Source organism: Medicago truncatula, chromosome 2, assembly GCF_003473485.1.
Source record: "Medicago truncatula cultivar Jemalong A17 chromosome 2, MtrunA17r5.0-ANR, whole genome shotgun sequence".
Classification (NCBI taxonomy): domain Eukaryota; kingdom Viridiplantae; phylum Streptophyta; class Magnoliopsida; order Fabales; family Fabaceae; genus Medicago; species Medicago truncatula.
This window is the reverse complement of record NC_053043.1, coordinates 9308926-9326848: the sequence shown is the minus strand read 5'-3', so window position 1 is coordinate 9326848 and position 17923 is coordinate 9308926. Positions and strand designations below refer to the sequence as shown.

Genomic DNA, 17923 nt, shown 5'->3' with positions numbered 1-17923 from the left:
TTATTGTGTCATGTCATTCTTGAATCTTTCTTATAAAATCATTCTTGATATCTAGCATTTTCCATTCAAAAAAGAACACATCGGTACTCAATAGTTGAGTTATTTTAGTTAACATTAATTGGAAAATCTTGGGGCGGGTATCGGTGCAGAATAATGATCAGATACTCTCCTGATACGTATCAGATAATTATTTTTTAAAAAAATAAAATATAATCTTATGATAATCTCTTAAAACGTATCGGGAAATATCAGATATCGATACATGATACACAAGGGATATCATACGTCATCCATTTTAAAGTATTAGGCTTTAGATGGGAAACCACACTCTCTTGGTAGCAGACATTAGATGACAAATTACTGGATGGTGACAATCAACACTGCTTATTATAAGCCCTTAAACCGAGATGTAAGAGTCAAAATGTTGATGAGATTTTTGCAAAAGAAGTACTAAAAGCGAAGCACGCTAGGAAATGCCTTCAGAAATGATTAAGACAAACAAACACTAAACCCCTAAAAACCCTAGAACCTTCTTTCCGATGGCGGCGGACCGCCTTCCGCCAGAAATAGTCGCCGAAATCTTCTCCCGCGTACCAGTAAAATCACTTCTCAGATTCCGATCAATTTCAAAATCACTTAAATCCCTAATCGATTCTCACAGCTTCACTAACCTTCACCTCAAAAATTCCCTCAACCGATCCTTAATCCTTCGACACAAATTCGATCTCTACCAACTCCAAATCGATGATGATGATGATTTCTCCAAGTCGATTATTCCACTCAACCATCCTTTCAAGACCGTTCCTATCACGCGTACCAGCTTCATGCCTCTTATTGGTTCATGTAACGGCCTCCTCGCCATTTCCAATAGCCAAATCTGCTTCACGCATCCTTACGCCCCTAACGAAATCACAGTCTTGAACCCTAACACTCATAAACATCGGATTATCCCTTTTCTCCCTCTTGCTATCCCTAACATTCTCGAGTCTGAAAACATTGATCGCGCCGGTGTATGCGTTCACGGCTTCGGTTATGATCCATTAACCGGCGATTACAAACTCCTCAGAATCTCTTGGATAGCCGACCTACATTACTCTTTTGATCCACAGGTGAGACTCTTCAGCTCCAAAACTAACTCGTGGAAAATCATTCCTAGTATGCCGTACGCTCTTCAATATGTTCAAGCTATGGGGGTTTTTGTTCAGAATTCTATCCACTGGGTAATGACTCGGACAATTGTTGAGTCACACCCTTGTTTCATTGTCGCTTTTAACCTAACACTTGAGACTTTCAATGTGGTTCCTTTTCCTGCTGAAATAGAAGGTGAAGAGGTTACAATTGCTGTTGCTGTTTTAGGAGAGTGTCTTTGTATGACTGTGAATTATGAAACTACTAAAATTGATGTTTGGGTGATGAAACAATATGGTTCTAGAGATAGTTGGTGTAAACTTTTTACTTTGGTTAAATCGCGGTTCACTTTGAAATCTTTGAGGCCTTTATGTTATTCTAGGGATGGAAGTAAGGTTCTGTTGGACGGAACTCAGGTTTTGTTGGAGGTAAATCATAGGAAGCTGTTTTGGTATGATTTGAAGAGTGAACAAATTAGTTATGTTGAAGGAATTCCTAATTTGGATGAAGCTATGATTTGTGTTGAAAGTCTTCTACCACCTTCCTTCCCTGTTGATAATTGTAGGAAGAAGGAGAATCATACGAACAAGAGAAAGAAACGGTACTTCTTATTGATTATCTGAGTTTTTGCTATTTATAAGCTAATTTCATGATACATGTAGTTAAACTCTATGCTAAAGGTTAAATTGAATTCTTATTATAGGACAAGGATTCTCTAATTACTTTGAAGTCTCTACCTTTGTTTATGTATATGTGACAATGTGTGTATGCTGGATGTCAAAAGAATTAAAAATTGACAACAATGTATGCTATGTATATGTTTAAGAGTTGACCTTGAGATCTTCACTCATAAATAATTATTTTGTCCAGCTTATTTCTGAATGTTGAGACTATTCCACACTGCTTTGGTGTGTGTGGAGAAAATTATTTTATAGAAATTGGCCTGCCATATATTACTTCAAATTTATGCATAGTTACATTCAAAAGCATGGTTTTTTATCAACTATTCTTTTGCGATATTGTTGAACTTAGATGAGATTCTTTTTTTTTTCCACAGGGAGGACTTCTTGTCCCGAGGATTTAAATTGAGATTGTAAGGGATGGAAGTAAGGGCCTGTGATGTGCAGCTGAAACAGGATTCTCAAAAGTTGTTTGTTGTGATGGAATTAGTTACCTTGGTTTGTGGGGAAGGTTGAATTGATATTGAAAGGAGCTGCATCCATTTTTCTCTCTTTTTGAATTGTATGTCTGAGATCACACTTATCCCTCTTGTGTAAAAATCTGACATTAGGGTATGTAGAATTTGATGATGAACCCTCTCTCCCTCTGACCTATCTAAAAGACTTCTGCTTTTGTCTTTTACTTCTAGTACTGTTGAGGAAATATGGAAGCACAATGAGGTTGGTTATTGTATGAAAAGTATCTTTTATTTCCGGTATCTCTAAATTCTAAACTCTTACAACATGCTGATGACAGCACAACGCGGTTGGTTATTATTGTATGAAAAGTAGTGCTCCTTTCGTGCGTGTTTGTTTGTGTGACGTTGTGTCCCCTCTTCACTGTCTCTGTGTAAGTCTTTGTTCTTTATTGCGTGTGTTTGCCATCATGTCCTCGCCGTCTCTGTTTGTCCTTAAAGGATCAATAAGTATAATCATTCTTGAATTGTTTTTCTATGCAAATTGAATTGATTTGTTGTCGTTGGCTACTTTATTGTTGGGTACTTTGATGCTACCGTAAGAAAGTATTGGGTATTTTCTTGTTATTCTGTATCAAACTTAATCTTTATGCTAGAAATACCATCTTTAGAGTTTACTGCTATGCTGATGTATGAAATTGAATTCTTCTACTGTATGTAAGAATTGGATTGTGGCTTGCTAGGTGGATGTTTTGCTTTTTAACACTTCATTAGATTTTGACGCGGTATTCAGTAAAATGATGATTTAGTTGGTACGTGTATGATATTATATGATAGTGTGTACTGTTGTTATAGTCGATGGAATGAAACTTTCAATTGCCATTTGAAAATTGAAAATAGGATTGGTCACTGTACTTGCATATAGACTATGGTGGTTGCCAATTGTCGATGTTTTACCTTTTCATATTGTTGGTGGTAGGCTGCATCATATGCAAATTAGGAAGAGATATTAGGGAGGTTAAGCACTAGTACTTGGATATAGACTGTGGTGGTTGTCAATGTTTTTCTTTTCTATATTGATGGTGGTAGGCTGCAATATATTCAATTTATGAAGAGATATAAGGGAAGTTAAGCACAGAATATTGTGCTTTAAGTTCCAGATGTTACTATAGGCATTAGGCAAGATCAAGTAGTTTTTTTTTTTGACAAAAAGGCAAGACCAAGTAGTTAAACAATTTTTTTGATGGTGTGTTGAATCAATAGCAACAAGGAAGTTTGCTACTAATTTTTTTGGTTTTTTTATCCCTTTCTTTTTTCTATTGTTTTTGCTGCTGATTTTCTGGTTTTTTTGCTACTTAGATTGCAATATCTTCAATTCATGTTTGTGCCAGGGCCTTACAAAATCCTATCAACAATTTGATAAGGAGTTAGTGTTGCACTCTAATAATAGTACTAGGTAGCTAGTGCATTGGGTTCATATTCTTAGATTGCTATCACCAAAGGTGGGTTGGGGCGATAAAAAAATAAGTGTTGCCGAATGGGGAGTTGGAAGGATGTGATTCAGTGACAAAGAAGTTATCATTTTTTATGTCGTCTGAGGCTAGGCGTGTTGGTACTTTTTGCATACATGTGATACAAAGGAAGAATAGGTCTAATACTATATCGTATATAGGGTTACTCATGGTATTTGTGTTGATGCTATCACAACATAAAGAATTGGTAGTTCCTTAATTGTGGGAGCTTTCTAAATCGGTTGCAAGCTAGAATTATTTGGTGAAGTTTATTCTTCCATGGTGGGATTTGGAAACCGGTTCTAGTGTTGGTCAGTTTAAAAATGCTTAATAATAGTAAAAAGCTTGCCGGGGACATAGCCAAGATGAAGACTTCAATATTTTTTGTTACAAGCACTCTTACGGCAAAATAAGGCAAAAATCAAGCATATCAAACTCAATGGAAATAACAACACAGGGCAAGTTTGATTGTACTCATGGTTCTACAACCTATTGAAAGGATGGTTACAAATATTGACTACGTAATGAAAAACACAATGAAGGATAAGTTCCAAAGTTATTGAATGCACGCCAGATTTGCAAAACCATACAAGAATAAGCTCAGATCCAGAATCAATTGATCGAAGGAAGATTCACACGAGTTGCCTAGTAAAATTTATGAATAAATGACTATATTTTATAGAGGTGAATAAATTAGTGCACAAACATATGCTTCAATGCAATATGGAAGTGGAACACGAAAATGAATGGATGGATGAAGAGAATGGTTAAATGCCACGGTTAATGCTTGAATGAGTACAAGGATTCACACATAGAAAATTACACAAGCTTCAAGTCAATACCATATAGACATTGATTCATACAATACATTGTTGATTTAATGATGGATGCAACAAAGAGAGGAAAATAAACCTTTTAAGCACGCAAGTGCAGTTTCAATGTTGCGCTTTGCCGTTTATAAGTAACGAAAATTGGACTGCCGTTTATAAGTAACGAAAATTGGACTACAATTTAATGTTTCCCAAGAACCCTGGTGCTTAAGTTACCAGTAGTCTTCCTATTAGGAATCAGGCGTGCTTGATGAAGCTTACTTGGACTTTTGAGGAGCAGCTTGTGGTTTTAAGATGTTCAAGTTAAATATGGTAGAAAATGTTTTGATGATAACCAAGTGGTAGCCCAGAAATTATGATTCCTTTATATGTCAAGCTATAGTTAAAATTTGGCCTAAAATGATTACTTTCGAAGTTCTAGGGGATGGAACAATAGCGGTGGTGTTGTGGAGACTGCTATTCATGCAATGTGAGATTCCTCTTTAGTTACAAGTCTTTTGACTCTTAGCTTGAGTACTCAAATAGAAGAAGTGATTTCCTTATGCGCTCCTATACGAGCCATTATCTACCACCACTTTTCAAGATGGAGAATTTCAGAGATTACTCTCAACTAACTAATGTTGATGCTTATGCGCTAGTCAAGCAATGCTACTCTCCACTAATTACACTCTGTAGGTTTGGTAAAATTATGCCATTCACCGTGATTTCAGCAAACTTACCGTAATATGAAGCATGCAATATTCAACTTATTTCTGAATATTGAGACTTTTTTACCCTGCCGTGGTATGGTATCTGGCTGTCTGCATATGTAAAGAGAAGAAAGTAGTTGCTGAAAAATTGGCCTACCATGAAATTACTCCAAATTTATGCATAGTTCCTTGCAAAAGCTTAGTTTTTTGCCAACTATTGTTGAACTAACTTTGATGAGATTCAATTTTTTTTTCCCACAAGGACGACTTTTTGTCCCGAGGATTTAAATTGAGATTGTAAGGGATGGATGGAAGTACCTGTGATGTGCAGCTGAAACAGGATGCTCAAGTTGTTTCTTGTGATGGAGTTAGTCACCTTGTCTTGTGGGAAAGGCTGAATTGATAATGAATATGTAGTTGCACCCATTTTTATCTCTCTTTTTGAATTGTCTAAGATCACACTATCCCTCTTGTGTAAAACTGATACATCACTATTTTTAGTGAACTGATAAAAGGATATAATAATCTTCTACCTTTATGGCATAGACATGTGAAGTATGAGCATCATATCACAATCAATTTAGATGTCAAAATTGAAAATGGTTGATTTAAAATATTTGTGTTTGTGAACTCTAAAGTGAGGCAAGCATCTTAGTAATGATTTTGGTATCCAGTTGCAGCTATCTCTTTTTGGTTTGCTGTTTTCATTTTTAGTATTTGGATGCATATTCAAAGAAATGACTATTGTAGGTTTTAATTCTTCTCAGATCAATGATCATTCAATTCTTCTAATTATTTGTTCGAAAAGTTACCCCTGTATATCATTAGGAGTTTTAAGTTTTAGCATAAACATTAGGGACAACTTTGACTTGTTTTAGATTATTATTGACTTCGCTTATAACCAATAGCATAAACATTAAGGAGCTTATGAAACTTGTGTAGTATAGGAAGGAACTATGATTTAGCTTATGAAACTTGTGTAATATAGGAAGGAACTGTGATTTAGTAAACACTGGCAAGAGGGAGGGTCTAAGTTGTTTCTGCCCTGAACTATTCAACGTTTACTTCGACTTGTTTGGAGAATGCATGGTCCGAAGTTGACTATTCAATTTTATGATTTTCATCTATGGCTTACTGGTTTATGTAGTCTGATTTATGTTACTGATTTTTAGCAATGAATCATCAGTATTTTACTTGTTACACCAGTCATCGCCTCACTTTACTTCTATAGTATAGTTGTGTTTGATTTGGATTTGAATTTCTCACTTGCATTATATGCCACTTGCAGGATGATATTTGTTCCGCAAACTGTGACTCGTGATATTATATCTCGGGTGATCATGGGGATGCCTACTCTCCAGCCGAGAAGTGAAATATGAAATATTATCAAGTGGATTATCAAATGCTGGGATGATTGACATATAGATAGATCATAGATGCTTGTTTCATTCTCTATAAAGCTAATAAGGCCAACTTGCTTGCTCAATATGCCCGCAAAGTGTTTCGGAGAGAAAAGGAGGAGGCGGAACAAGCCAACTTGATAGACATTGTAAGCAACTATTTTGATGTTCCACTTTTTATATATGTGAGAGAAAAAATAGTATAGCCTCAATGTAATGTATAAATGCCAAGTGACACAATTTTAAAATGCATAGTTTAGATTGGATATAAAGTATGATCTATATCTTTTGTTTTACTTTGTAACTCCTCTCTCACACAACGAAACATCTCTGCTGAAATCAATTTGAAAGAACCTTAATAGGTAATTCTTAGTTTGAAATTTATGTATATGTTTCAGATTGGGTATGGATTAGCCGATAATTACCTAGAAATATAGTTTGAGTGTTTGAGTTTTTGAATTGTATCTCTGAGATCACATTAGGGTATAAAGAGTTTGATGATGAATCCTCTCTCCCTCTGGCCTTTCTAAAAGGATCTTCTGCTTTAATCTTTGAGAAAATATGGATCTGGAATAGTCCATATTTTGCCTTATGATATTTGTAACTGAAACTTGTGGAATAGTCCATAATTAGGGACGGAGATAGTACTTTTTTATTTCATCACTCAATCAAATTTATAATTCTGTTTTCTGTTACTTCTGTAACTTTATATTCTTATTCTTCAAGCTGGAATATCTATGAGTTGGGAATTTTATGCAGGTTCTGTTCATTTAAATGTTCATATCCATTTTTATTCAAATCTCTTATATACATGTGATTTTTCTGTGCTCAGATTCTTCTCTTTGCTCACATTCTCTGATGATTCATTCCCTAGTTGCACTTTCAATCTACTAATGGATTGACATGATAAGCCAACTGGCAGTTCCTTAAATATTTCCAAATTCTAACATATTACTCCAGTCACAAATATAACCAAAAGTTGGTAAAAGTTGATGTGTTTAGTCTAAATTCTTGACTAAATACATCAAACACTTATTCTTAGTTCTTACACATAAACTCCACTAGGAAGCATCAGAAGATATACAGAACCATTATTATTAACCAATGATATATTCTATAATAAGAAAAGCCTAGATTTTGAATGGAGTTATGACCTCAAACTTATACGTCAATAAATGACCACCTCATGGTCACACCTATAACCCATTACAGTTAATGCTAAAGTAGAGTTAATGCTAAACATGTTGTAAGAGTTTGGAATTCAGAGATAAAGGAAATTAGGAGTGAGGTCTTTGAATTTAACTACAGAGAGTTTCAATTACAAATATCATAAGGGGAAATATGGACTATTCCATATTTTTTCAACAGTACTAGAAGTAGAATATAAAAGCAAATAATCCTTTTAGAAAGGCCAGAGGGAGAGAGGATTCATAATCAAATTCTTCACACACTAATGTGATCTCAGACTTACAATTCAAAATGAGATATAAAAATGTGTGCAGCTCCATGAATTATCAATTCAACATTTCCCACAAGATGACTAATTCCATCACAAGAAACTACTTGAGCATCATGTTTCAGCTGCACATCACAGGTCCTTCCTTCCATCCCTTACAATCTCAATTTAAATCCTCCGGACAAGAAGTCGTCCCTGTGAGAAAAAATGCATCTCATCAAAGTAAGTTCAACAATATTACAAAAGAATAGTTGATAAAAAAAACCATGCTTTTTGAAGTAATTCCATTGTAGGCCAACTTTCTTCTCTTTTTCACAACAGGGTGGAATAGTCTCAACATTCAGAAATAAGCGTGTACAAAATAATTATTAGGAGTAAGATCATAAACAATAAATGAAAAAAAGCAATTCATAACAAAATTCATTCTTTAATCTAATTTAAAAGAAAAGGAATCCTGGAAATTCTTTAGCTAGTCACAAGGTCAACTCTTAAACCGAAACCGAGCATGCATTATATTTCTTCCTTTCTTTTGAAATCCAGTATACACACTTTGCCAAACACATATACATAGACAAAGTATAGACATCAAAGTAATTGGAGACTCCTTGTCCGATAATAAGAATTCAATTTGACCTTTAATATAAAGTTTAACTACATAAATTATATGATGGGTCCATTAAACTAAAATTAACTTATACAAAGCAAAAAACTCAGATAATCAATAAAGAAGTACCTTCTCTTGCTCTTGCTTAAACGATTCTCCTTCTTACTAGAATTATCAACAGGGAAGGAAGGTGGCACAAGACTTTCAACACAAATCATAGCTTCATCCAAATTAGGAATTCCTTCAACATAAATAACTTGCTCACTCTTCAAATCATACCAAACCAGCTTCTTACAATCTATTTCTAATAGAACCTTACTACCATCACTAGAATAACCTAAAGGCCTCAAAGATTTCAAACGTAAAGTGAACCGTGATTTAACCAAAGTAAAAATTTTACACCAACTATCTCTAGAACCATATTCTTTCATCACCCAAACGTCAATTTTAGTAGTTTGATAATTCACAATCATACTAAGACAACCTCCTAAAACAGCAACCTCAAGGTCAAAACTCTGATTATTATTTACCTCCTCACCTCTTATAACAGCAGGAAGAGGAACCTCTTTGAAAACCTCTAGTGTTAGGTTAAACGCGACAATTAAACAAAGGTCTGACCCATCAAGATTCTTTTCCATTATCCAGTGAATAGAATTCTCAACAAAAACCCCCATGGCTTGAGCATAGTAAACAGTGTAGGGCATAATAGGAATTATTTTCCACGAGTTTGTTTTGGAGCTGAAGAGTCTGGCATGTGAATGATAAAAAGAGTTTTGTAGAGATACTAGCCAAGAGATTCGGAGGAGTTTGTAATCGCCGGTTAAAGGATCAAAACCGAAGCCGTGAATGCATACACCGCCGCGTTCAATGTTTTCAGACTCCACAATGTTAGGGATAGGAAGAGGGAGAAAAGGGATAATCCAATGTTTACGGGTGTTAGTGTTCCAGATTGTGATTTCAGTTGCGTCGTTTGGATGCGTAAAAGCAATTGGGCCATTGTAGATGGCGAGGAGGCCGTTACATGAACCAATAAGAGCCTTGATGCTGTTAAGCGTGAAAGGATCGATGTTGGTGGTGAAAGGATGGTTGAGCGGTATTATGGATTTGGTTAGGTTAGGGAAATCGAGTTGGTAGAGATTGGTCTTGTGACGGAGGATGAGTTTGAAGTTGAGGGAACTTTTGAGGTGAAGGTTGATGAATTTGTGAGAATCTATTAGGGATCGAAGTGATTTAGAAGTTGATCGGAATCGGAGTAGTGATTTAACTGGTAAGCAGGAGAAGATTTCGGCAAGTATGTCCGGCGGAAGATCGGACGCCATTGGAAGGAAGGAAGGAAGTTTATAGGGTTTATCGTTTCTTTCTTTCTACAACCTGAATGGTACTAGGGTTCACACCATTAGTGTTGTTCCTCTCTTGCATCTCTCTTTTTAGATGACAACATAAAAGAAGAAGAGGTTCAAAGGAAGAAGTGGTTTCATCTTGGTTAAATTTTCGCCCCTTCACATTCATTTATCACTGTACATTATTGTTGTTTCCACTACCCTAAGTGCATTAAATTTCGTTTAAATTCCCCATATACCCATCCTTTTTGTGCATTAACTACTCACAAGCCCTCTAATAGCCCTCCTTTTCCCTACTTGCCAGCACTTGTTGAATATTTTGGATTTATTTTAATTAATTATAGAATTGAACGGATCGTGATGGGTTGGACCGTTCTTATTAGTCAGTCCATTTGAGAGGATCATGCCTCCACTGATGATTATATAAACTAATTATCTCATTAGATTAGTTACACAGAAGAGCTCTCAAAACCTAATTCTATGAACTCTATAATTATTTTATATTATTTTCTTACTATAATACTCCGTATTTGTATTTATATTCTTTCTGATCTACCGTGGGGTACTTAAAATTTAATTATAAGAATTCTATTGTAGATAAAATACTAAACTACATCACACACTTATTTTAAATAATAACGCTTGTTATTATACTATTTCACATAAATAAATTCTAAAGTTAAAGTCATATTTATGATGTGCTAATTTAAAATATTAAGCATGTCTTTTCATTATTTGAAAATGATCGATGTTGAGTAAATTAAGTACAATTGTTTATGCATGATATTTTATTATATTCTCTTCAGCATAAATATTATTGATTTGTATGGTTGTAATCTCACCTATCGTGGATACAATTATGCAAATTTAGCATTATATTGGTGACAATCATATCCTATCGGTGTGTTGTTATTAATGTAATTTTGCTATTACTCAATGTACCTTAATCTTTTTTTTTTTTTTTTAATACTTATGTCCATTATAATTAGAATACTCTATCAATGTTTAAATTGAGACATAAGAATTGTACATTGTGATGATATAGTTCTTACTTATTATCCTTAAGATTCTTGAATGTGATTACAATAAGTAAGTTACTTTGTTGAAAGTCATGTAGAAAACTATATAGATTTTGCAATTCAAAATGATTCTAATTTTAAATTAAATTTCTACTTAAATTTCGACTCCCACATAAAAACTAGTGGGTGTGTTCTAGCAAACCCATATATATATATATATATATATATATATATATATATATATATATATATATTGATTGCTACTATCCCTTTGTTATGTGAGTGACGGACATACCCTGTCGGTGTGACGTTACGTAACATATCATTTTGTGATAGAGAAATAGTTGAATATTTTATTTAAAATATCTTTTAAACTTTTTAATTCAACTATCATTATCTATTCTTTATCAAGTGGGAGAATCTTTGCTATGTATTGTGTAACGTGATGGACATACTCTATAGGTATGACATTACTTAACATAATCATCCTTTTGTGGGTAAGAAAAATACCTTATTAGTTTAACTATCATTCTCCACTAAGCGGAAAACATATAATTCTTCAACAAGCGAGGAAAATTCCACATGTCAATTAACTATATCTCATAAACAAATATATTTATTTGTTTCATAACTCTAGATATAAAATTATTGTAGAGACTTATATTGAAGATATTAATTATATTCTTTTCTCATAAACTATTATACACTTCCATATTCTTTTATATTATTGTAAACTTATTTTGTAAAAGCAATATGTCAAAATCCTAAAATTCTTAACAACTCCATTGAGAAAAAATTATTAGGAGAAAACTTAGGTACAATTCCTTAGGTCCTTTTCGTATGGTTCTTAACTAAAAATATATATTTTTTGGATATAACAAACTTTGAGAAAATTATGAATTTGAGGAAATCATAGTGAATTTAGTTAAGAACCATATGAAAAGTACCTAAGGAATTGTACCAAAGTTTTCTCCAATTTATTATACATTATTCTAAATAATTGTAATTGGTATATTTGAATATTTTATTTTACCATTTTACTATATTTTAACATATTTTATATTATTGCTATTCTTTAATAATGATGGAAGTTTATGACTATTTTCTCTTATATCCTCAACAATAATAATAAAGTATATTTCTGCTGCGTGTAACCTAATTTTTACTCAAAAGTGTGTAATTATAATTGTAGCATTTGAGTTTTGAGTGAGTTACTAAAAATGTGAATAGAGTCTCATATCTTTTTTTGTAATATAAGAGACTTATCATATAGAGGTTACTGTATAAAATTCTGTCAAATTTTAACTGTGAAATTAAAATTATTGGCAAGCAGCCTACTTGACTACTAATTATGTGACCCATCTACATTCTTCTAGTATTGGATTTTTTGTGGTTTCAAATTTCAATCATGCTTTTGATAATTTGATCTAATTTCTCCATGCTCTTCAATCTATTAATGTCTGTTGGAACTCACAAATTATGGATGTGGTTCAGGCTGCCATTATTGATATTATCTAGATTACTTGGATGTGCAAGAAATCTTTTCGTTTTCAGAACAAAATGGTTCTGTTTGATCAAGCTCTTTGAATGATTCACTCGTCCATCTCCTTGACATGGGTCTATACCAAAGGCTTAATGTCTCCTTTTGAAAAATTCTATATTCTCAATCATTTTAGGGTGGCATTCCTTGTATCAAGCAAGTCAACTAGACATCCTCCTTTTTATCTTTGGATGATGTGTAATTTTGATGGTTTAGCCAAAGGCTCGTTTTGGTTTTTTTCGAAATAGGCACACTACTTTTATGGGTTATTTTACCTCCTTCCTTGGGAATAATTAATATCTACATGCTTATTTTCACCATGTCATGGTAGCAGTAGAGATTGTCTTCTCTAAAGGTTAGTTCAACTTTTGGCTCGAAAGTGATTCACTTATAGAGCTTCAAGCTTTTGATCCAAGTGAATTTATCACTTGGAAGCTCAGAAATAGGTAGAAAATTGCCCTATATTCTCACTCAATTAATGATTTTTCCTATCGCTATCTCTCGCTGAACCGCCTTTTATCACTTCGAAGTCTTATTCACACGCAGAAACTCTCTTGCTACAACATGAAAACCTTCTTTTGTTTAAATAACCCTCACATGAAACCCAAATCGCAAAGAAACTCTAATGCGTGAATAACTCTGTTCAGGCACATCATCTGCATTTGTAATTATTCCAATATTGTTCAGGGGTATTGAATTCCTATGCGTCCACATTGAATCCTTTAGCATCAGACTGAGACGTTCTTTTACCGTTGAACTTCCGCCCCTTTCTCATTATTGTAAGTCTCTAAATTCTTAAACACTTCACATTTATTTATAACTATTATCATAGACAAAGTTTTGTCGTCTACTTCGATTAATTTAAACATTGGTAGTTTTTTGCTTGCTCCTTTGTAGATCTTATTGATTATATACCATTTGCACGTTTATAGCTTTTGAAGGTTGAATGGGAAAGTTAAATTCTTGCTGGACCAAAGATCAAGGTTTAAACTGCATCTGCAGGTTATTACAAAACTTTTATTTCACAATCTTTTCCAAGCTACTTAATTATGTCAAAAACTAAGGGTGACTGAATGATTTTAGGAAAGGTATTTCACTTAGATATATTAGAATTTAGAATAAGTGCAACATGAGAGTTTAGTTACCAATGAGATATGACTAATAAAGGAGAGTTGATGAATGTTTGAGAAGCATCAACAAGCTTTGTCTCCAAGCTTATCTAGCCCTCCAATGACTTCAGCTCCTCTCTGCTCCTTGTTATTTCTCTATAATTGTTTTGAATTTACAAGTGATTACCTATTACAAATGACCTGCACCTCTATTTATAGAGGTTCTGAAATGTTAGATTCGCCAGAAGCAGTTAAGTTTGTCTAGCGAATCGAGGTTACTTCAAAGGAAGGAAAAAATCAGTTGTCTTCATATTTTCTCATTGAACCGCGTTAGCTCGCTTAGATGACCTACTTGTTCTTAGTAAACCGTCTTTGGATTTTCCTTCTGGAACCCTCTGTCGAGGCTCGCTTTCACCTCGCCAGGCTTGCCTAGCGAATCATGTTTTCTACACATGTCTTTATATGGCTATGGCTTAGCATTTCACATGTATGCTTGCCTTACTTTACTCCTCATTGGTGTAGTCATTCTCTTTAACCTATCGAAACTGGACGTAATAGCTTTCTGACACAGTTTACTAATATAAACGATATTTATATCAAATTGAGGGTTTTTATGATAGATCTCTTATAAAACAAGTCGATAAGTGCTATGTAGAATAACAATAATTTGACACTTACCAATTTGACACATGTTCTCTTAACCAGTGTGGTAGACCTTGAGTTTGTATGGCCCTAATTCTGGTCTCTTCTTCTTACTATTTTTGTTTTCCTTTTTTTTTTTTCTCTCCTTATGTTACCAAAGAAAAATATATTTACTAAAAAACAAATGAAAGAACTTGTTTTTTTGATAAATTTATTTCATTAACAATAAAATGAATAAAAAGTAAAAAATATGTAATAAAGAATACATCCTTATTATTGGAAATTCTAAAGGGTTTTGAGATGAGCCACTATAACATTTTCATGCGCCTTTTGAAAATTTGTATTGATAAAAACTTAAAAAATAATTAATAAAAATATATTTAAATATATAAACTTGATAAAAAAAATGTTCAAATGTTCAAGAGAGACTTAATAAACAAAAAAGTTCAAGAGAATTAGGCCAATAAATTGTCTACTCATAAACTATTTGATAAGGTAATAAAAAACACATGACATTGACCAATGTTTCCATAGGTTCAAGGTTTTAAGGTTGGACTGCAGTCAATCTAGGGTTGGACCGCCGATAAGAGATTTAGAGCAAAGCAAGATCTAAAATGCACATTTATAACTAAAATGTGCATTTGTAACTTTTAAGTTTAAAAGTGTCATCTCTCAAAAAAAAAAAAAAAATGTCATCTACATTTGTGAAACCAGACATTAATATAAAATTGGATATCATAGTTAAATTTAAAACTTTGTCTAATGTGTATAAGTAAATTAATTTTGTATCATATATAAATTTGTTTTTTTTCAATTAGATCACAAGTCACATTATACCTCATTTGATCCAATGATAAAATTTATAGCACTTGTGCATAATATAATTGACCTAAATTTAAACTGAATACACATTTATTTGTCTTTCTAGCCAAAACTTAAATATAAGCAAAATTCATGAGTTACAAGTTAATTATTATATTTATGAACTCCATTTGATTTTCGTATGTAACAACAAATATAATCATCTCTTTTTAGGGTTAACCCTCCGATTAGCAGAGAAGGTCCTGATAATTCGGAGTTCGACCATGAGCGAAGTATAGACTCTCTAAGAATTGTTTCACCAAAAAACAAAGAAAATTGCTCATTAGGTTTCACTATTTGCTCTCATGCACTTTAAACTGATGAAAATACCCTTTTCTTTGTTCGGGTATTGGCTAACCTATCCTTTATTTTGTGAACTTGTGATGTATCTTTTGGCTATTTTCTCCGACACATCTTGTGCTGAGAAGATAGTCTGCTGGTAGTAATATATTTTATTTTGATTTCTTAAAAAAAGAAAAACAATTATCAATTTGTTTTTGAAGAGGAACATTATCATTTTTTATATTTTATGATAAGTTTAATTGTATTGACACATCATTTAATGTGGTTGAAAACACATGAATTCTCACATTCATTAATTGACGTGACACCACATTATTAGATGAATATGTAAAATAATTTTACATTGTCAATGTATAATTATTTTTTAAGTATCTTATTTTAATATTATTTACCAAACATATTTTAGCATAGTATATATGTTCTTTTCTTAAAGAAGCATAGTATATATGTTAAAATTTGTATCTCTTTTTATTTACAATTAAGTTTCGTGAAAGGGTCATGCTAACTTGTGTTTTAAGGCACATGTTAAACGAACAAAAACTAAAATTATTCTTTAAAATTTTATGCATTCAATTAATTATTTTTTTGAGTGAATGCATTCAATTAATTAGAAGTTAAAAATTAAATTCAATGGAATTACAGAAAAATATTATTACATTCGACTCATCAATATATATAGGCTTAAATATGCAAACTGTCCCTCTAATTTGAGCGCATTTTGATTTTTATCCCTATAAAAAAAAAATTAATTACATCCTTGTAAGAAAAAATTTGTTTTAAAAATGTCACTGGCCCCACTTCATTGGTGATTTGGCAAGGTTTTGGGCCACGTGGCAGTTGCACGGAGCGCCACGTGGCATAAGTTGCACAATCAGCAACTGCCACGTGGCCCAAAACCTTGCCAAATCACCAATGAAGTGGGGCCAGGGACATTTTTAAAACAAATTTTATTTTTATAGGGATGTAATTAATTTTATTTTATTTACAGGGACGAAAATCAAAATGCGCTCAAATTACAAGGACAGTTTGCATATTTAAACCATATATATATATATATGGTCAAATGCATCTAAAGGTCATTTAAGTTTTTCATTTTTCCTAAAGTCGTCCTTTAAGTTTCAAAAGTCCCAAACAAGTCCTTTTAGTTTTTGAATCGTTTCAAACAAGTCCTATTGTAGATAGCATAGTTGGTAATTGCTTCCTTGAACTCATCTTTGGTACCAAATTTGGCTCCTAACACCCACTTAAAATTAGCTATCTTTTTATGCATGACAAATGGTGGATAATGCTCTTTGTTGCTATCATCACCATCATCCTCTAAAAGGACTTGTTTGAAACGATTCAAAAACTAAAAGGACTTGTTTGGGACTTTTGAAACTTAAAGGACTTGCTTGAGACTTTTGAAACTTAAAGGACGACTTTGGGAAAAATGAAAAACTTAAAGGACATTTATATGCATTTGACATATATATGAGTCAGGATCCGTTGACACCAGGTGTCAACGAATTCGTTGACACCAAATCTCAACCATCAATTTTTTTTAATCAAAAGGCTTGTAATTAATCCATATTTCTATATTGTGCATATCCATTTTCTCAACCGCATAATATAATTTTGTTCAACCATTGAAAAACATGAACTCATGACTCATGATACTCCTTATTCTCTCTTCTTGAATTCTATTTTTACTATCTGCCACACGCACACTAATAATATTTTTGTCTGCATCTTCTTCCCTCTTGACTGATTCCTCTATCAATCATAGCTGATTAAGTCAATTTATGCCAAATTTATGAAAACGATTGCAATTGAATAGCAATGAATTTAAGATTCTTGGGGTATTTTGGATGGGTTTTATTTAATTTATTTGTATGATTTTAGGTTTGACAATTGTGTTTGATCTAAATTTTACTCAATTTATTGATAAATCACAAATTTGAATCGTAGTTTGGTGGAATAAATTATAATTGTCCCTTAGTATTTCAATGCTCAAATTTGAACCTGTAAAAAATATTGAAATGGAGAAGATGATGTGAATTTGATTTGGGATAAGAGAACCGATAGCAAAGAGGGAAAAATCTGAGCAGTAATAATATTAATAACAATAACTAAAATGAGAAAGATGAAGATTGGTGAAATTGAAAGGGCGAGCGAGAATCCAATAAAGTGATGACAACGTGAGATTTAGTTAAGTAAATATGAGCCTTTTGATTAAATAAAATTGATGGTTGAGATTTGGTGTCAACGGATCCTAACTCATATATAGTAGCACTTATCAAAACTGAAGCTCTATTTCCACTTCTCTGTTGTAACGAAAAACCCTAAACCCTAGTAGAAGGAACCTTCCTTCCATCCA

At 33.0% G+C, this 17923-nt stretch overlaps 2 protein-coding genes across 2 annotated transcripts; one reads left to right on the top strand and one right to left on the bottom strand.

The window, feature by feature from the left end:
* The first annotated feature begins 398 nt into the window (after window positions 1-398).
* On the top strand, window positions 399-2669 carry LOC25488035 (F-box protein CPR1). The gene is made up of 2 exons (XM_013607686.3): window positions 399-1729; window positions 2186-2669. Exons 1-2 carry the CDS (start codon window positions 540-542, stop codon window positions 2223-2225), a joined length of 1230 nt encoding a protein of 409 aa, XP_013463140.2. The 5' UTR covers window positions 399-539; the 3' UTR covers window positions 2226-2669.
* Window positions 2670-7005: 4336 nt separating this feature from the next.
* Window positions 7006-10322, bottom strand: LOC25488032 (F-box protein CPR1). The gene is made up of 2 exons (XM_013607683.3): window positions 8883-10322; window positions 7006-8344 (listed from the first exon to the last, which is right to left on the bottom strand). The coding sequence occupies exons 1-2, from the start codon at window positions 10070-10072 to the stop codon at window positions 8305-8307; spliced, it is 1230 nt and encodes a 409-aa protein (XP_013463137.2). The 5' UTR covers window positions 10073-10322; the 3' UTR covers window positions 7006-8304.
* Between the last annotated feature and the right edge of the window lie 7601 nt (window positions 10323-17923).

Coding starts and splice junctions, on each gene's coding strand:
- LOC25488032 (XM_013607683.3), bottom strand. CDS start 10,072: ATGGCGTCCGATCTTCCGCCGGACATACTTGCCGAAATCTTCTCCTGC. Junction 8,345..8,882: donor TTAAGCAAGAGCAAGAGAAG/GTACTTCTTTAT, acceptor TTTTTCTCACAG/GGACGACTTCTTGTCCGGAG.
- LOC25488035 (XM_013607686.3), top strand. CDS start 540: ATGGCGGCGGACCGCCTTCCGCCAGAAATAGTCGCCGAAATCTTCTCC. Junction 1,730..2,185: donor ACGAACAAGAGAAAGAAACG/GTACTTCTTATT, acceptor TTTTTTCCACAG/GGAGGACTTCTTGTCCCGAG.